Source organism: Coregonus lavaretus, assembly GCF_964263955.1.
Source record: "Coregonus lavaretus genome assembly, chromosome: 17".
NCBI classification, from domain to species: Eukaryota; Metazoa; Chordata; class Actinopteri; order Salmoniformes; family Salmonidae; genus Coregonus; species Coregonus lavaretus.
The window spans coordinates 6,988,966-7,010,931 of NC_140004.1; the positions used below are offsets into that span (position 1 = coordinate 6,988,966).

The 21,966-nt window shown below is 42.6% G+C and overlaps 1 protein-coding gene across 3 annotated transcripts in view; it reads right to left on the bottom strand.

Moving 5' to 3' along the window:
• edil3a (EGF-like repeats and discoidin I-like domains 3a) overlaps positions 1 to 21,966 on the bottom strand; it is a 306,460-nt gene that overhangs the window by 245,234 nt on the left and 39,260 nt on the right. The window contains exon 2 of one of the 3 annotated variants that reach the window (XM_084180559.1): positions 5,792 to 5,866. The exons of the other annotated variants lie outside the window; for them this stretch is intronic. Coding sequence (XP_084036685.1) covers positions 5,792 to 5,866 — 75 coding nt within the window. The remainder of the gene's footprint in view (positions 1 to 5,791; positions 5,867 to 21,966) is intronic. 3 annotated transcript variants of the gene reach the window in all.

Genomic DNA, 21,966 nt, shown 5'->3' on the forward strand with positions numbered 1-21,966 from the left:
GTATTGGAGTGGCCAAAGCCATGACCTCAATCCTATCGAGCAATGTGTGGGCAGAACTGAAAAAGCTTGTGCGAGCAAGGAGGCCTACAAACCTGACTCAGTTATACCAGCTCTGTCAGGAGGAATGGGCCAAAATTCACCCAATTTATTGTGGGAAGCTTGTGGAAGGCTACCCGAAATGTTTGACCCAAGTTAAACAATTTAAAGGCAATGCTACCAAATACTAATTGAGTGTATGTAAACTTCTGACCCACTGGGAATGTGATGATAGAAATAAAAGCTGAAATAAATCATTCTCTCTACTATTATTCTGACATTTCACATTCTTAAAATAAACCTAAGAAAGGGAATCTGTACTAGGATTAAATGTCAGGAATTGTGAAAAACTGAGTTTAAATGTATTTGGCTAAGGTGTATGTAAACTTCCGACTTCAACGATAGATAGATAGATAGATAGATAGATAGATAGATAGATAGATAGATAGATAGATAGATAGATAGATAGATAGATAGATAGATAGATAGATAGATAGATAGATAGATAGATAGATAGATAGATAGATAGATAGATAGATAGATAGATAGATAGATAGATAGATAGATAGATAGATAGATAGATAGATAGATAGATAGATAGATAGATAGATAGATAGATAGATAGATAGATAGATAGATAGATAGATAGATAGATAGATAGATAGATAGATAGATAGATAGATAGATAGATAGATAGATAGATAGATAGATAGATAGATAGATAGATAGATAGATAGATAGATAGATAGATAGATAGATAGATAGATAGATAGATAGATAGATAGATAGATAGATAGATAGATAGATAGATAGATAGATAGATAGATAGATAGATAGATAGATAGATAGATAGATAGATAGATAGATAGATAGATAGATAGATAGATAGATAGATAGATAGATAGATAGATAGATAGATAGATAGATAGATAGATAGATAGATAGATAGATAGATAGATAGATAGATAGATAGATAGATAGATAGATAGATAGATAGATAGATAGATAGATAGATAGATAGATAGATAGATAGATAGATAGATAGATAGATAGATAGATAGATAGATAGATAGATAGATAGATAGATAGATAGATAGATAGATAGATAGATAGATAGATAGATAGATAGATAGATAGATAGATAGATAGATAGATAGATAGATAGATAGATAGATAGATAGATAGATAGATAGATAGATAGATAGATAGATAGATAGATAGATAGATAGATAGATAGATAGATAGATAGATAGATAGATAGATAGATAGATAGATAGATAGATAGATAGATAGATAGATAGATAGATAGATAGATAGATAGATAGATAGATAGATAGATAGATAGATAGATAGATAGATAGATAGATAGATAGATAGATAGATAGATAGATAGATAGATAGATAGATAGATAGATAGATAGATAGATAGATAGATAGATAGATAGATAGATAGATAGATAGATAGATAGATAGATAGATAGATAGATAGATAGATAGATAGATAGATAGATAGATAGATAGATAGATAGATAGATAGATAGATAGATAGATAGATAGATAGATAGATAGATAGATAGATAGATAGATAGATAGATAGATAGATAGATAGATAGATAGATAGATAGATAGATAGATAGATAGATAGATAGATAGATAGATAGATAGATAGATAGATAGATAGATAGATAGATAGATAGATAGATAGATAGATAGATAGATAGATAGATAGATAGATAGATAGATAGATAGATAGATAGATAGATAGATAGATAGATAGATAGATAGATAGATAGATAGATAGATAGATAGATAGATAGATAGATAGATAGATAGATAGATAGATAGATAGATAGATAGATAGATAGATAGATAGATAGATAGATAGATAGATAGATAGATAGATAGATAGATAGATAGATAGATAGATAGATAGATAGATAGATAGATAGATAGATAGATAGATAGATAGATAGATAGATAGATAGATAGATAGATAGATAGATAGATAGATAGATAGATAGATAGATAGATAGATAGATAGATAGATAGATAGATAGATAGATAGATAGATAGATAGATAGATAGATAGATAGATAGATAGATAGATAGATAGATAGATAGATAGATAGATAGATAGATAGATAGATAGATCCAGTATTTATAAGATAGCTGATGGGATTGTGTAAATAAAACTAGGCTGCATTACAAACTGCAATGGATATTCCAACCCTGAGCCCCAGACAGATTTAGTCAGGACACAGGGTTAGCAACCATTCCCTTGCAATCTCTTGAGATCAGAAAGTCAGGACCTCAGTGTAACAACTTCATCCAAAGGATGACAGTGGAGAATTTAACACACACACACACACACACACACACACGGTCAATGGGTTACGGAGTCAACACCCTTTTGGGGGGTCTGGGGGCATGCCCCTCGGGAGATATTATTTTAAAGAAATTGCTGTGAAATGATTGTTTTTGGTTAAGTTTGAAGGTAAAATACATCCAAATCTTTCCTGAAAATGTTTTCAATATATCCCAACCAAAACTGAAATACTAAAAATGTCTGTATTAATTTAAACTGTTGGTCTAACTCTTAACAGTTCAGAAATGAACCACTGTTGAATTGTTTTGGGGGTTGGTTTGACTGTGAGAAAGTCAGTTTTGGGGTGCGTTCAGTTTAATTGAAAATTGCTACGTTGCGTAATGGCTTGTACTGAACAACAAGTTTCCCCAAAACGTTCTTCAATGTTCTTGAACAGAGGTAGCCTACTTTTGCTCCGTTTGGTGGGTGTGGCGGGTGTGGCTTGAAGCAATGAGTTTGAAGGGCAGCGGTGCATTTTGAACCTTCTACCTAACCCCTTCCAGTTGTTCAACTGGTCACTCAGAACAGCACCGTTTCTGTTTAATTGAACATTGCATTACATGTTTTTAACTGAATGCAGCCCTGGTGACTTTTCTACTCCAAAATTAATTGAAATAAAACCATGGTGAGACCATTAAAGTATAATTTTCCTTTGCAAAATTGGAGGATAGGTTGCTGCTGCTGGTGAGAGTCTGGGGAGAGAAACAAGCTTGCTTGAGCCTACTGCCTGAGGTTCAGAGAAACAGCCCTTCTCTAATTATGTAGCCTATTGGAAAACCAGTTGAATTAAAGTTTATAATCCTACCAACGTGTCTTTGAACTCACAAAATTGAGCCCAATATAACCATTACCAATTATCACTTGTTTTGAAAAATAGCGCTCACATGCGAGATGCACATCTTTTCACTTAGCAATAGAAACTTTATCCATTTGAAAAATGTAATTTTCTATATAATGATTATGAATTTACCATGTTAAATGTGACTGTACTTCTTTATTTGTTACGTTAGCTCACATAATTAAGGGTTTGCTAAGAAGAGAGGCGGGAGAGAGAAAGATAGGAGGTACTGCTCCGTCTCCTTACAAGCCATGTGTAACTTTCTTTCCCTTCACAAGCCACGGCTTCTGAGGACCGTGCCAAACCAAAAGCATAATTGGTGGCGGGGGGGGGGGGGGGGATCCAATCATAAAATGATGAATTGAGTAGTACTGTATAGTGTAAAAACAAAGAAAGCCAGTAGCGACGGTGGGGAAATGATTTCCAATCCAACAAATTCATCATGGTATATTATTGAGGGGGTCAAATTAGTCTGTCTCTAATATTGGGGAAGGTCATGACCCCGCTGTCCCCCCTGTAAGTTACACCCATGCACACATACAGACATACGCAAGGTTGTTTGATGCTTCCTCACTGTACCCAGTAGAATTAGAAACAATGGCCCTCTGTTTCTTTCTCTAGTCCTGTCTTCATCCTTCCCCATTTTCCAGTCTCGTCAGCACTGTAGAAGTGATGGGTGAAGCCATCCACAAACCACTAGCTGCTACGTTGACATGTGGTTTTAATAAAATAATTAACATACTGCACTCTTAAGAATGAGCTTCGAGTTACCACTCATCTTCCTCATATTAGGGATGCATTACATGTCTTTTAAACGTCTTGCAACCAAATAATAATTATATGCAAGTAAACAATAACATAATTATTGTACTCCCCTTGGGGTTGTTTTCTTTTCAAATGTGTCCAAAGACCAAATGTAAAAATTGAGCATCAAATTGGTCTTCTGAGCATAAGAAAAGGTCAAAGAAAAAACATTTCTGGGACAGACTGGAAGAATGCTTTCCCCCTTTCAGCTCAGGCCAATAGTTACACATAAACTTCCTGATCATGAACGATCATCGGTCTTCTACTTTCAATCAATATGTTTTCTACATCTGCATTGAATTGTCTCTGTGAGAAACGAATCGTGTGTAAGGTGCTCAATAGCACTGTCCATTCCACATAAACATAATGTTGGAGCAACTGCTTACAAAGTTACCGGAGGTGACTTTAATGAGGAACATCCCATCTACACATGGCAATAAAACAATTGTGTTTGTATCCACATTGAGTGTGATATGATGGTGTTTCCTAATGGTAGAGAGATGCATTGCGGTTCGAGGTGCAGACAGAAGTTGACGCATCATTTAATGCAATGGGATACATCCATTTCGTGATTGAATCATTTCAAATCTTTGTCGATTTCTGAAGAAAATTACGGATGACAAATGCCAGATGACAAATATTCATGCACACTAAGGGGATTTGGAGATCTTTTGTCACAGGCATAGCAGAGCTTATTCACCCCCATAATTCTTACGTTTTTGTTCTGGTACATCAAATACGCTCTCCTACAACCCCAACTGTTAGGTGGATGACATGTCAAGGTCTCAAAGCTCACATTTATTCCAGGCAGAGCTAAGAATCTGTCAGATGCTACAGAGCTTTCCCAGAGGGTTAGGGACAAGGCAGACTCCAAATGTCATTCAGTAGCTATTGTGCTGTTCAGCAGTATTCTTAAAATACTTTCCACAATGGATTTATTGTGTGTTTCCAAATGCACTTTGCGGAATATGCCACATAAATTGAGAACAGAGAAAAGGCCATATTGCGTTGTTTGCAAAAATGTCTTGTAAAAGCTGTTATAATATGCAAATGCCAGTCGGCTGCTGCTCTCCTTCTCTAAAAGTTGCATTCAGTTGCATTCTTGTGAACATGTGGTTAGGTCAAAGCCCTAGCTTCTCGGGTTTACATTTTTCATGACTTTTAAAGCCATATGTTTAAATAATACATAAATTACATACACATGGGAGGGGGGGGGGGGGGGGGGATATGGTTTGAGCGAGAGAGATGCAGAGATAGAGGAAGGGGGACAACAAAGAGGCAGCACAAAATAGAGCAGGAGAGAGGGAAATGTACATGAAAATGGTATACAGTATCTCTAGGATTGGCATGTACAGATGACTGAAGCATGTAAATTGGGATTAAGGGTCTCACTGCCATGAGGAGGGCAGGCAGGGGTGATGAAGAGGGGTGGGCACAGCAGAAGTCAAGGAGACAAGCTGCCACACGCCAGATGGGACACCATCTTAACAATTCAAACAGAGAGCACACCGCGCCACTTGTGAACAGTTAAATATGACACCACTGATACCATACTGACAGACGCGCAACGCTAGCCTTCAATCCACAACCACCAACGAAGCACAGGGCCATGATGGGTTTGGATATACTCACGCACACACAATCACAGATGACACCTGTGTCATTTCAGCAGGTGTTTCTGATCTCACTTATCAACCTCCACACTACTAACACAAGTTTGGCTCCTGAGAAACCAGTGTAACACTCACATGAGAAGGATTCGTCGGCCAGAACATTGAGGCAGGCGGCCCCATTCTCGCAGGGATTGGGCTCGTAAACTTCCCCTGCAAGACACGGGGAGACAAGAACACAGAGTCCCAAGGGGTTAGAGAACAACCCTCTGCTCATTGAAATGGTCAGACAGCTGGATCATGCACAATAATCTAATGAGGGAGAATTGGAATCACAAGTCTGAATAGAACTCAAACTAGTTCAGAGAGTGAGCTGGTGTCAGACTGGTTACAAGCTTCTACGGGGTTGGTAATATGCACACAACATTACTCCATCTTCAAAGTCAAAGTTTGTGGGGATGACTCATTCTAATAGGCCTAGCTTTGCTCTGATGTTTGCTCATCTTTACACAAGGCTCCTAAACACCCTCCTCTAAAGTGGATCCATGTGTGTCGTCACTAATACGGTTTAATATGTTCCTGGTATTTTTAAAATATTCTATCCCGAGAATAAATCACTTTTCTCCCATGTAACCTGGTATTTCCTGCCAAAACCCAGGTATTCTGGTATTTCCTTCCAAAACCGGAAGTGTCATTCTAAAGCAGGGTTATCCTAATTAATTTGTACAATTAAAAATGTCTTGAGTCAATAAGCAAGCCTACATAAGTTCAGGAGTAAAAATGTGCTTAACAAGTCACATAATAAGTTGCATGGACACTTTGTGCAATAATAGTGTTTAACATTATATTTTAATGACTACTCATCTCTGTACCCCACACATACAATTATCTGTAAGGTCCCTCAGTCGAGCAGTGAATTTCAAACACAGATTCAACCACAAAGACCAGGGAGGTTTTGCAATGCATTGCAAAGAATGGCACCTATGGGTAGATGGGTAAAAACATTGAATATCCCATTGAGCATGGGAAAGTTATTAATGAAACTTTGAATGGTGTATCAATACACCCAGTCACTAAAAAGACACAGGCGTCCTTCCTAACTCAGGAAGGAAACCGCTCAGCGATTTCACCATGAAGCCAATGTTGACTTTAAAACAGTTACAGAGTTGAATGGCTGTGATAGGAGAAAGTTGAGGATGGATCAACAACATTGTAGTTACTCCACAATACTAACATAATTGACAGGGCGAAAAGAAGGAAGCCTGTAGAGAATACAAATATTCCAAAACGTGCATCCTGTTTGCAACAAGGCACTAAAGTAATATTGCAAAAAATGCACAATCCAGGCGTGGAAAGCTTTTAGAGACTTACCCAGAAACACTCACAGCTGTAATCGCTGCCAAAGGTGACTCTAACATGTATTGACTCAGGGGGTTGAATACTTAAAGTTGAAGTCGGAAGTTTACATACACTTAGGTTGGAGTCATTAAAACTCGTTTTTCATCCACTCCACACATTTCTTGTTAACAGACTATAGTTTTGGCAAGTCGGATAGGACATCTACTTTGTGCATGACACAAGTAATTTTTCCAACAATTGTTTACAGACAGATTATTTTACTTGTAATTCACTGCATCACAATTCCAGTGGGTCAGAAGTTTACATACACTAATTGACTGTGCCTTCAAACAGCTTGGAAAATTCCAGAAAATTATGTCATGGCTTAAGAAGCTTCTGATAGGCTAATTCACATAATTTGAGTCAATTGGCTGATAGGCTAATTGACATAATTTGAGTCAATTGGAGGTGTACCTGTGGATGTATTTCAAGGCCTACCTTCAAACTCAGTGCCTCTTTGCTTGACATCATGGGAAAATCAAAAGAAATCAGCCAAGACCTCAGAAAATGTTTTTGTAGACCTCCATAAGTCTGGTTCATCCTTGGGAGCAATTTCCAAATGCCTGAAGGTACAACATTCATCTGTACAAACAATAGTACGCAAGTATAAACACCATGGGACCACACAGCCGTCATACCGCTCAGGAAGGAGACACGTTCTGTCTCCTAGAGATGAACGTACTTTGGTGTGAAAAGTGCAAATCAATCCCAGAACAACAGCAAAGGACCTTGTGAAGATGCTGGAGGAAACAGGTACAAAAGTATCTATATCCACAGTAAAACAAGTCCTATATCGACATAACCTGAAAGGCCGCTCAGCAAGGAAGAAGCAACTGCTCCAAAACTGCCATAAAAAAGCCAGACTACAGTTTGCAACTGCACATGGGGACAAAGATTGTACTTTTTGGAGAAATGTCCTCTGGTCTGATGAAACAAAAATAAAACTGTTTGGCCATAATGACCATCGTTATGTTTGGAGGAAAAGGGTGGTACTTGCAAGCCGAAGAACACCATCCCAACAGTGAAGCACGGGGGTGGCAGCATCATGCTGTGGGGGAGCTTTGCTGCAGGAGGGACTGGTGCACTTCACAAAATAGATAGCATCTTGAGGAAGGAAAAGTATGTGGATATATTGAAGCAACATCTCAAGACATCAGTCAGGAAGTTAAAGATTGGTCGCAAATGGGTCTTCCAAATGGACAATGACCCCAAGTATACTTCCAAAGTTGTGGCAAAATGGCTTAAGGACAACAAAGTCATGTTATTGGAGTGGCCATCACAAAGCCCTGACCTCAATCCTATAGAACATTTGTGGGCAGAACTGAAAAAGTGTGTGCGAGCAAGGAGGCCTACAAACCTGACTCAGTTACACCAGCTCTGTCAGGAGGAATGGGCCAAAATTTACCCAACTTATTGTGGGAAGCTTGTGGAAGGCTACCCGAAACGGTTGACCCAAGTTAAACAATTTAAAGGCAATGCTACAAAATACTAATTGAGTGTATGTAAACTTCTGACCCACTGGGAATGTAATGAAATACATAAAAGCTTAAATAAATCATTCTCTCTACTATTTCACATTCTTAAAATAAAGTGGTCATCCTAACTGACCTAAGTCAGGGAATATTTACTAGGATTAAATGTCAGGAATTTTGAAAAACTGACTTTAAATGTATTTGGCTAAGGTATATGTACAGTAAACTTCCGACTTCAACTGTATCTAATCAAGATATATTGATGATCATCGGGTGCGGTCTGCCGAACGCATTATCGGGGGCAAACTACACGCCCTCCAAGATACCTACAGCATCCGATGTCACAGGAAGGCCAAAAAGATCATCAAGGACATCAACCACCCGAGCCACTGCCTGTTCACCCCGCTATCATCCAGAAGGTGAGGTCAGTACAGGTGCATCAAAGCTGGGACCGAGAGAATGAAAAACAGCTTCTATCTCAAGGTCATCTGGCTGTTAAATAGCCATCACTAGCACATTAGAGGCTGCTGTTGCCTATTGAAATCACTGGCCACTTTAAGAAAAGGCACACTAGTCACTTTAATAATGTTTACAGTCACTTTAATCATGTTTACATATCTTGAACTACTCATCTCATGTATATACTGCATTCTATTCTATAATATTCTACTGTATCTTAGTCCATGCCGCTCTGTCATTGCTCATCCATATATGTATATTTTCTTAATTCCATTCCTTACTCGTTTTGTTTGTATTAGGTATATGTTGTGAAATTGTTAGATACTACTTGTTAGATATTACTGCACTGTCAGAGCTAGAAGCACAACCATTTTGCAACACCCGCTATAATATCTGCTAAACACATGTATGTGACAAATAAAATTTGATTTTAATTAATGTCTTATTTTTCATGATTTATTTTACAAATGTTTAAAGTTTTCTTCCATTTTCACATTACAGAGTATGTTATGTAGATTGTTGACAAAAAATTACAATGGAATACATTTGAATCCCACTTTGTAACACAACAAAATGTGGAAAAAGTCAAGGGGTGTGAATACTTTCGGAAGGCATTGTAAATACACTGCTCAAAAAAATAAAGGGAACACTTAAACAACACAATGTAACTCCAAGTCAATCACACTTCTGTGAAATCAAACTGTCCACTTAGGAAGCAACACTGATTGACAATACATCTCACATGCTGTTGTACAAATGGAATAGACAACAGGTGGAAATTATAGGCAATTAGCACGACACCCCCAATAAAGGACTGGTTTTGCAGGTGGTGACCACAGACCACTTCTCAGTTCCTATGCTTCATGGCTGATGTTTTGGTCACTTTTGAATGCTGGCAGTGCTTTCACTCTAGTGGTAGCATGAGACAGAGTCTACAACCCACACAAGTGGCTCAGGTAGTGCAGCTCATCCAGGATGGCACATCAATGCGAGCTGTGGCAAGAAGGTTTGCTGTGTCTGTCAGCATAGTGTCCAGAGCATGGAGGCGCTACCAGGAGACAGGCCAGTACATCAGGAGACGTGGAGGAGGCCGTAGGAGGGCAACAACCCAGCAGCAGGACTGCTACCTCCGCCTTTGTGCAAGGAGGAGCAGGAGGAGCACTGCCAGAGCCCTGCAAAATGACCTCCAGCAGGCCACAAATGTGCATGTGTCTGCTCAAACGGTCAGAAACAGACTCCATGAGGGTGGTATGAGGGCCCAACGTCCACAGGTGGGGGTTGTGCTTACAGCCCAAAACCGTGCAGCACGTTTGGCATTTGCCAGAGAACACCAAGATTGGCAAATTCGCCACTGGCGCCCTGTGCTCTTCACAGATGAAAGCAGGTTCAAACTGAGCACGTGTAACAGACGTGACAGAGTCTGGAGACGCCGTGGAGAACGTTCTGCTGCCTGCAACATCCTCCAGCATGACCGGTTTGGCGGTGGGTCAGTCATGGTGTGGGGTGGCATTTCTTTGGGGGGCCGCACAGCCCTCCATGTGCTCGCCAGAGGTAGCCTGACTGCCATTAGGTACCAAGATGAGATCCTCAGACCCCTTGTGAGACCATATGCTGGTGCGGTTGGCCCTGGGTTCCTCCTAATGCAAGACAATGCTAGACCTCATGTGGCTGGAGTGTGTCAGCAGTTCCTGCAAGAGGAAGGCATTGATGCTATGGACCGCCCATTCCCCAGACCTGAATCCAATTGAGCACATCTGGGACATCATGTCTCGCTCCATCCACCAACGCCATGTTGCACCACAGACTGTCCAGGAGTTGGGAGGAGGAGATCCCTCAGGAGACCATCCGCCACCTCATCAGGAGCATGCCCAGGCGTTGTAGGGAGGTCATACAGGCACGTGGAGGCCACACACACTACTGAGCCTCATTTTGACTTGTTTAAGGACATTTCATCAAAGTTGGAACAGCCTGTAGTGTGGTTTTCCACTTTAATTTTGAGGGTGACTCCAAATCCAGACCTCCATGGGTTGATAAATTTAATTTCCATTGATAGTTTTTGTGTGATTTTGTTGTCAGCATATTCAACTATGTAAAGAAAAAAGTATTTAATAAGATTATTTCATTCATTCAGATCTAGGATGTGTTATTTTAGTGTTTTAATTTTAATTTTAATGTGAATTTTAATTTTTGTTGAGCAGTGAATGTACCCACTGGGCACAGACTTCAGTCAACGTCTAGTTTTGATTTACATTTGGTTGAGTTGTCAAATAGTGTGAATTCAACATGAAATCAACAACAACCAAACATTTATGTTAAAAGTTGGGTGAAGAAATTTCAAAATGCCCTTACATTGATGACTCATGGGCGGCGCACAATTGGCCCAGCGTCGTCCAGGGTAGGGGAGGGAATGGCCGGCAGGGATGTAGCTCAGTTGATAAAGCATGGCGTTTGCAACGCCAGGGTTGTGGGTTCAATTCCCACGGGGGGCCAGTATAAAAAAAATATGTATTCACTAACTGTAAGTCGCTCTGGATAAGAGCGTCTGCTAAATGACTAAAAATGTAAAATGTAAAATGACTTTTTGTGAATGCAATAATGAATAGGCTGATGCATTGCCCTAATATTTCTGCTAATGTTGTGCGATGTGCATATTTGTCTATCTCCTGTTTCACTCTCTATTGTTGCTTCATTCCTTCCTCGTAACAGTTAAATAAAATTGCCTACGTTTCGTTGTCCTTATCTTCATCATTGTAATGACATGCTTGAATAATAGGCTGCAGGACTAGAATAAGATGCAGGTGGTTTTCGCTTCTCTTCACGAAGATTGAATGGTTATGGACAATGTTTCCTCTAAGCAGAAGAAATGCCAATGCCGCGCAGAGACGTAAGAGAATGAACATCACTGAGTTCGCCCCATTAGTTTGCACTATATAGATCAGGGGGGGGAATCCCACTAGTGGTCTTTCAATCACCTGCGAGTTTTCAGATCAGTTCAGATCAGAGCCTCGCGTGTGCACATTTGTTGATATTCGTTGCTAGTTAGCGAGTTATTAGCCCAGTTATAGATAAGTATCGATCAGAAATGGGGAGTTACTGCTTTCTACAAGAGCAAAAAATGTTTAGGCTACATTTCAAGCTGTCTTTGAAAAGCCAGTCAGGTAAAAAGCTTGTCTTGTATTTTGAGACAGGCTTGAATATGCAAATAAGCCAATAGGCAGAAGGGTAGCCTACATTGTCAAATTTTCTGTATGGTAATAATAATTAATTGGATTTTGTGGTTTCTTGCATCATACAACACAATACAATTTAAAGTCACCTATTTAGCCCATGGTGAAAAAGTACTAAGTAAAAAATAATGAATTAATGTCAAGCCCTTCATAATGTAAAAACATTTTTTTTAAGTCTCATGCATTGTAGGCCTGCATTGAACACCACATATAGGCTACTGTGGGCTATATCATAGAAATCAAAAGCTATTTCCATGTGAAAATGTTATGGGATTTGCTCCATTGGTTTTGTTGGTAGGCCTACATTATTCTCAAATAGCCACAATAGCCTATTGAATACTGTCTAAAACTGTAAGGGTACAGCCTAAGTGTTCACTGTAAACGCGCGCCGGAAGTTGCACAAAATTCTCACAACGTTTAAGTTTCCACTCCCAATAACAAAAATTTGCTCAATGGCCCAAAACATTTGAGGGAACATTGGTTATCAGTCTGAATAAATAACAGCTATAACCTATCAAAACCGCACATTGTCTCTCTTCTTTCAAACTCCGAGAGTTATTTTGGCTGCTGTATTTAACATTCAGCAAACAAGAGCAAGCTTGCATCCCTCTTTGAATAGTGTATTAGTATAAGAAATGATTTAAAAGAAAATCTCCAACAAGCTATTCTAGTCTAGCTTTTCTTGGGACTCCACAGGAGCTAAGAAGGAGAGAGGCCAGTGGAGAGCAGGTGTGTATTGTGCAAGTAAAGACAGAGGCTATAGGTTAGAAGCTTATGCATATTATCCCATCATTCATTAGCTAAATATAAGTCTAATACTACATTGAATTTATTAACTGAAAGAGGTTGGCTATGACATACACAGTAGCGGTGCGTGGGTAAACCCCCCCCCCCCCCCCCAAATAAAAGCCTATCACATATCTGGATAGCAACCTCTGTCCGGTGAAGTCCACAAAGCATATTGCATGTACAGTAACAGACAGTTACATGACCTATAGCATGGTCAAGCAAGTTAATGTTTCAGACATTTTCGGACCACTAAACAACTATTAATTTAGAACCACAGAGAGTTACCGCAAGTCGCAAAGAAAACAGGAGCCGCCTCCACTATTCCAGCACCATTTCAACGTCAACATTTCAACATCATCAAATGACCTCTGCTTAGTCTAATAAAGTGTCAACTAAAAGTTACCAAAAAACATTTAGTCCAATCAACGTCAGCTAAATATGAAGTGGCTCTCCATGGTTCTGATTTATGTGTCCGTGTGTGTGTGTGTCTGTTGAATCACCATACTTGTAGAGAAATGCCAATGCCACCCTCTCTTTCATGTTGACGAAACAGTCTATCACACTGTCATACAGTACACGTTTTTATTTTTTGTTTTCCTAGGATACCTTTCCAAATGCTTGATCGCTAGCCTAACTTCCATTCATGGGCAACGTTAGCTAGTTAACATTAGCCTTCTACATCTAGCTACATATTGAACTTCCATCCTCTCAGGCCAGGGGCACAACAATGTATGAATTAATGGAGAATTAAGTACAACCACAAGTCCAAATCCCTATCTCCATTCATGGCTAATTAAAAAAAGTACCAACTTCGCTTGCTCGGATGCTTTCTCCTGTGAGATACATTCGGCCTCTTGCGAATTGAAGGAAAATTATTAAACACAATGGTACATTTTTGGAGAAGCCTGACTTCCCTTGGCATCCATGAAAACACACCACTGGACATACAGTGTATATATACCTTGAACAGGATTATATATTTTGGATGCAATTTAAATGGAATTGATGGAGAGAGAGAATGTAAGGGATCGGGGGTTGGCAGGGTCTAGACAGAGTCTGACACTTCCCCGATCTACAGAGAGGGGAGTCATCAGACTCGATCTGGTTCACCTGAGTTCTGAGCACACCTGTCAGTAATTAGTGTAGGATTTAAGGTGTGCTCAGAGGCTCAGTCGGCGCGAGGTATTGTTCCATTGTGACTTGCTAAGCGTTTTGTTCCAAGAGAGAGAGAGAGAGTTTGTTGTTTTTGATTACCCGTGTATCCGACCTGTGCCTTGTTGTTTGACTCCCCGAATTGCTTAATCCTCTGCTTGTCTACCCCAGTGATTACCGTCCTCTGATCCTGTGCCTGTTCCCTCGACTACGACTAAGCCTGCTCCATTGGTACCTCTGCCTGTCTATGCCTGGCTCGGTTTTGACCACAGCCCGCCCGACCACGATTAAGCTATTCCCTTGTCTGTACTCTAATAAAGCATCGCTATTCTGCGATTGGATCTTACCACTCTGTCCGAGTATTCATTACAGAATACCTCGCCAATACCATGGATCCAGCAGAATTACAGAGGCGATGGGAGATACAGGAGAAACGGATGGATGAACTCCTACAGCTACTCAGCGGCTGAAGGCACCACCCCGAGCACGGTCAGTCCTCGTCATGCACCTCCGATTTCTCTACCTACAAGGTACGACGGGGAACCTGGCAAATGTCAGGGGTTTCTACTCCAGACGTCCCTGTATATGTCGTATAATCCGATGACCGTAGCAGGGTGGATTTCATGATTTCTCTGCTAACGGGAAGAGCACTGGATTGGGCTACTGCGCTTTGGGCAGCTGAGGTCCCCGAGTTGAATGCGGAAGTTCAGTTCAAGAGACTGTTTCAAGAGGTGTTCGACCACCCAGTATCTGGGCGTAGTGTGGGAGACCAACTATGCGAACTTCAGCAGGGCCGTCGCACAGTAGCCGATTACGCTTTAGAGTTCCGTACTATAGCAGCCGGTAGCGGATGGAGCGAGACTGCTTTGCTCACAGTTTTCCGAAGAGGGCTGCGCAAAGACGTACAGACTGAGTTGACTTGTCGAGGAGATATCACTGCGCTACATGAGTTTATCAAAATAGCCATCTCTATTGATAATCTTATAGTGCAACACAAGGCATCCACAGTCCGGGAGTCCTCGATCACTGGTCCTATGCAATCAACAGAGCGGAGGAGAGAATCTGAGGAGGAACCTATGCAACTGGGACGGTCACCTCTACAAGGTTCGGTGAGACAACAACGTCGGCAAGACGGACTATGCCTGTATTGTGGTCAGTCGGGTCATTTCGTTCTTTCAATGTCCGGTACGACCTAACCGTACACCAGGATATCGCCTCGGAACTGCCAAACCGGTGAGTGAGAATCAAGTTTTGAACATTGCATCGAAACAAATGTATGTGCCAGTTACCTTATCTGTCGGAGAGAAAGTGCGCAGGTTGGAAGGACTTATTGATTCCGGAGCGGCTGCCAGCTTTCTGGATATGGGTCTTGCTGAGGAGTTGGGAGTTCAACTTATCCCAATTCAACCTCCCCTGCGAGTCAACGCGCTAGACGGTGAGCCCATGGGCACTGGGTTCATTACGCACCGTACAGAGGTAATCAAGTTACAAGTGGTCTCCATACACCAGGAGAACATCTTTTTTTTCGTCATCTCCGCTCCACGGGAGCCACTAATTCTCGGCCACCCCTGGCTCGTCCTCCATGATCCGGTCATCTCCTGGAAATCTGGCGATATCACAGCTTGGAGTGAGGTATGTAGGGCAGAGTGCCTCAATTTACCGTGCAAAATGTCTACTGTGGAGGATGCGCAGGGTGCGGTGTCTACTGTGGTCCCTACAGAATACCAGGATTACGCGCAGGTGTTCTCCAAGGAGAGGGCTACCGTGTTACCACCTCATCGGGCCTGGGACTGCGGGACTGATCTGCTATCCGGAGCTACACCTCCTCGTGGAAGAATCTACCCGTTGTCACAGCCGGAACGAGAAGCGATGAGCCAGTATATTGATGAGGCGCTACAGCAAGGGGCCATTCGCCCATCGACGTCTCCCGCCGCATCCAGTTTTTTCTTTGTGAAGAAAAAGGATGGCAGACTGCGTCCTTGTATAGACTATCGAGGGTTGAACGATATTACCATCAAAAATCGTTACCCTCTTCCTTTGATTCCAGCAGCCCTTGAACAGGTGGGACAGGCCTCCATGTACAGTAAACTGGACCTCAGGAGTGCGTACAATCTTGTGCGTATTAGAGAGGGGGATGAATGGAAGACCGCCTTCATCACACATCGAGGACACTACGAATATTGTGTCATGCCCTATGGACTTACCAACGCGCCCTCAGTATTCAAGGCGTTCATGAATGACATTTTCAGTGACATGATTGATCGATTTGTTATTGTGTACATTGATGACATCCTAATATATTTTAACTCTCTGAGTGAACATGTGTCCCATGTACGACAGGTTCTGGATCGGCTCCTACAACATTCTCTGTTCGTGAAGGCAGAAAAGAGTGAATTCCATGTCACTACGATTTCCTTCCTTGGGGCCATACTCACTCCCGACGGGGTTAAACTGGATGAATCCAAGGTGCAAGCGGTACAAGACTGGCCTCAACCCCAGACGGTGAAGGAGCTCCAGAGGTTCTTAGGGTTCGCCAATTACTATAGACGGTTCGTGCGTATTTTCAGCACAACCGCAGCGCCCCTGTCGGCGATGACCAGCTACAAGGGTCGCGGTCTGAACTGGACGGAGGGGGCGGTGCGTGCGTTTGAGACGTTGAAACAACGCTTTACCACCGCTCCTATTCTATGTCAGCCGGACCCTACCTTACCGTTTATCGTGGAAGTGGACGCTTCGGAGGTTGGAGTTGGAGCCGTGTTATCCCAACGCCAAGGTGAGCCGCCTAAATCACGACCCTGTGCTTTCTTTTCAAGGAAGCTGAATTCTGCCGAGCAGAACTATGACATGGGTAATCGGGAATTACTGGCGGTGAAGATAGCACTGGAGGAGTGGAGACATTGGTTGGAGGGAGCAGAGCATCCGTTCCAAGTGCTCACGGACCACCGCAACCTGGAGTATCTTCACAGTGCCAAACGACTGAACTCCCGACAGGCAAGGTGGTCTTTATTCTTCAACCATTTCCGATTCACTGTCTCTTATATCACCGGGTCCATGAATGGTAAGGCGGACGCGCTTTCCCGACGGTTCGAGCGCACGGAAAGACCCGTGGAGCCAGAACCTATTCTCCCCATGAGTTACCGTGTTGGTCCGGTGAGGTGGGCTATTGATGACACGATTCAGGAGAGCTTACAAGCGGAACCAGCCCCTCCAGAAACCCCGGGGTCTAAGGTGTTTGTGCCAGCTCCTCTTCGACCTCAACTGATGGAATGGTGCCACACGTCGCTGGGATCTGGTCATCCCGGAATCACTCGAACTACACGACTCATCAGCCGAAAATACTGGTGGGATTCCCTCACAGATGACGTCAGAGACTATGTCTTATCCTGTCCAGTATGTGCTCAGTCCAAGGTACCTCGTGCACTACCGGAGGGTAAGCTGATGCCATTGCCAACTCCTCAACGACCATGGTCGCACATTGCTATGGACTTTGTTACCGACCTACCAGAATCAGAGGGCCATACTATAATTCTAGTGGTCATCGATCGTTTCTCCAAGATGTGCCGGTTAGTACCCATGACCCGTTTGCCTAACGCCACTCAGATGGCTGAGACTATGTTTACCCAGGTGTTCCGGCAGTTTGGTGTCCCGGAGGATATTGTTTCCGACCGGGGACCCCAGTTTGTATCCCGGGTATGGAAGGCCTTCAGCGAACGCTTGGGCATCTCGGTTAGCCTAACCTCCGGATATCATCCCCAGGCCAATGGGCAGACAGAACGGCTCAACCAGGAAATTGGGAAATATCTACGGCAACAATGTTCGCGGCAGCCGCAAGAGTGGAGTCGATTCCTTCCTTGGGTAGAGTATGCTCAGAACTCACTCATTCACACCTCCCTACGCTTAACGCCCTTCCAGTGTGTTCTAGGGTATCAACCCCCCCTGTTCCCATGTGATACCGCATCAGGGATGGTACCGGCGGTGGACGAGTGGTTCCGTCGGAGTGCGCAGGTCTGGGAGACGGCCCATCAACATCTCAGTCAAGCCTCACAACAGCAAAAGACCTACGCCGACCGACGCCAGAGACCTACTCCCACTTATCAACCCGGGCAACGAGTGTGGCTGTCTACCCGAGACCTGCGGTTCCGATGGAGCTGCAAGAAGCTCCAACCCAGGTACATTGGTCCTTTCAAAGTTCAGAGACGTATTAACCCTGTCACCTACCGTCTGTTACTCCCTCGACACTACAGGATTAACCCTACGTTCCACGTCTCCCTGTTGAAACCTGTCCATTATAGCCCGATGTATCCACCAATCGCTCAACAACCTACTACACCACCTTTGGAGGATGAACAGGACACCACCTATACAGTCCACGAGATACTGGAGTCAAGACGGAGATGAGGGGGCATCGAATATCTCGTGGACTAGGAGGGATATGGACCTGAGGAACGGTCCTGGGTTCCGGCTAAGGACATACTCGATCCCGCTCTCAAGGCCACTTTCCACGCTGAGTACCCAGATCATCCAAGACCCCGACCCAGAGGAAGACCACCCGGTAGAGGTAGAAGGCCGTCAGGAGCCGGCCCTGGGGAGGGGGATACTGTAAGGGATCGGGGGTTGGCAGGGTCTAGACAGAGTCTGACACTTCCCCGATCTACAGAGAGGGGGAGTCATCAGACTCGATCTGGTTCACCTGAGTTCTGAGCACACCTGTCAGTAATTAGTGTAGGATTTAAGGTGTGCTCAGAGGCTCAGTCGGCGCGAGGTATTGTTCCATTGTGACTTGCTAAGCGTTTTGTTCCGAGAGAGAGAGAGAGAGAGAGTTTGTTGTTTTTGATTACCCGTGTATCCGACCTGTGTCTTGTTGTTTGACTCCCCGAATTGCTTAATCCTCTGCTTGTCTACCCCAGTGATTACCGTCCTCTGATCCTGTGCCTGTGCCCTCGACTACGACTAAGCCTGCTCCATTGGTACCTCTGCCTGTCTATGCCTGGCCCGGTTTTGACCACAGCCCGACCGACCTTGATTAAGCTATTCCCTTGTCTGTACTCTAATAAAGCATCGCTATTCTGCGATTGGATCTTACCACTCTGTCCGAGTATTCATTACAGAGAAAGACAGGGAGAGTGCTCACGTGTGCACTGAATAAAAGCAATGATACTAGTGATATAATTTTTTAAAAATCTGCAGCTGTTTAAAAAAGTATCTTTACTATAAAATGATAAGATGACCCTGAAAGCCAGATGGAGATGTATAAATTAGACGAGCATTCAGATACAATGATTGTACAAAACATTAGGAACTTTTTCCATAACATAGACTGACCAGGTGAAAGCTAAAGTATGATCACTTATTGATGTCACCTGTTAAATCTACTTCAATCAGTGTAGATGAAGGGAAGGAGATTGGTTAAATAAGGATTTTTAAGCCTTGAGAAAATTGAGACATGAATTGTGTATGTGTACCATTCAGAGGGTGAATGGGCAAGACAAAATATTTAAGTGCCTTTGAACGGGGTATGGTAGTAAGTGCAAGGCACACCAGTTTGAGTGTGTCAAGAACTGCAATGCTGCTGGGTTTTTCATGCTCAATAGTTTCCCATGTGTATCAAGAATGGGCCACCACCAAAAGGACATCCAGCCAACTTGGAGTCAACATGGGCCAGCATCCCTGTGGAACACTTTCAACACCTTGTAGTCCATGTGCCGACGAATTGAGGCTGTTCAGAGGGCAAAAGGGGGTGCAACTCAATAGTAGGAAGGCTATGCTGCAGCAAATGTACCTGTCACAAAAAAAAGTTACCAGAGATGATATATGCATCGTGAACTGCGGTCCATACTGAGATCCACCGTCTATCTCCACCCTGAGTGTTGATGATTGATCACGCAGATAGCAGAGCAGAGAAGGCAGTAGAGCACCCAGATTTAGACATTGCATTTAATTTAATAGTTCCATTTCATGTCATGCTGTTCATATAAATAATTTACCGGTTTCTCGCAGTTACAATGCCTTCAGAAAGTATTCATAACCCTTGACTTATTCCACATTTTGTTATGTTACAGCCTGAATTCAAAATGGACTAAATATATTTTCTCTCACACATCTACACACAATACCCCATAATGACAAAATGAAAACATGTTTAGAAATGTTTGCAGATTTATTGAAAATGAAATACAGAATTCTCTCATTTACATAAGTATTCACACGCCTGAGTCAATACTTTTTAGAAGCACCTTTGAAGGGTATTACAGCTTTGAGTTGTCTTGGGTATGTCTGTAGCAGCTTTGCACATCTGGATTTGTGGATTTTCCACCCATTCTTCCTTGCAGATTTTCTCAAGCTCTCTTAAGTTAGATTGGGAGCGGCAGTGAACAGCAATCTTCAAGTCTTTCCACAGATTTTCTATGGGAGTCAAGTCTGGGCTTTGGCTGGGCCACTCACTGACGTTCACATTCTTGTTCTGAAGCAATTCCAGCATTGCTTTGGCTGTATGCTTGGGGTCATTGTCCTGTTGGAACATAAATATTCGCCCCATTCTAAGGTCATTTGCACTCTGAAGCAGGCTCTCATAAAGGATTTGCCTGTATTTGGCTCCATTCATTGTTCCCTCTATCCTTACCAATCTCCCAGTCACTGCCTCTGAAAAGCATCCCCAAAGCATGATGCTGCCACCACCATGCTTCACGGTAGTGATGGTGTTAGATGGGTCATGAGATGTGCCTGGTTTTCTCTAGACATAGCGCTTTGCATTCAGGCCAAAGAGTTCAATTTTTGTCTCATCAGACCACATAATCTTTTTGCAAAGTCCAGGTGTGCTGTCATGTGCATTTTTCTCAGGAGTGGCTTCTGTCTGACAAAGCCCAGATTGGTGAAGTGCTGCAGAAACTGTTGTCCTTCTGTCAGGTTCTCCCATCCCAGCCAAGGAACTATGTAGTTCTGTCAGAGTGGTCATTGGGTTCTTGGTCATCTCCATGACCAAGGTCCTTCTTGCCCAGTTGCTCAATTTGGTCGGATGGCCAGCTCTAGGCTGGGTAGTTCCATATTTTTTCAATTTCCCAATGACGGAGACCACTGTGCTCTTGGAAAGTTTCAACACTAGACATGGTTTTATACCCTTCCCCAGATATATTGCTCAACACAATTCTATCTCGGAGCACTACGGACAGTTTCTTGGACTTCATGGTATAGTTTCTGCTCTGACATGCACTGTCAACTGTGGGACCTTATATAGACAGGTGTGTTTCTTTCTAAATCATGTCCAGACAATTGAATTGGCCAGAGGTGGACTCCAATCAAGTTGCAGTGACATCTCAAGGATGATCAAGGGAAATGTAATGCACCTGAGCACAATTTGGAGTGTCATAGCAAAGGGGTGTGAATACTTATGGAAATGGTTTTCTGTATTTCATTTTCAATAAATGTGGAACAATTTCTAAAAACATGTTTCACTTTGCCATTATGGGGTATTGTGTGTAGATGGGCGGGAAAAAATATAACATTTAATCCATTTTGAACTCAGGCTGTATCACAACATAATGTGGAATAGGTCAAGGGGTATGACTACTTTCTGAAGGCACTGTATTTATCCATGGGAAAGGGAGTGGGTTTGGCCGGGAATTCTTGTTAAATCTCGGTAACCCGGTTCCCGTTATGGGGTAAGTAGACATTAGTGGAGGCTGCTGAGGGGAGGACGGCTCAGAATAATGGCTGGAAAGGAGAAAATGGATTGGCATCAAACACATGGAAACCATGTTTTTGATGTATTTGATACCATTCCACTCATTCCGCTGCAGCCATTTCCACGAGCCCATCCTCC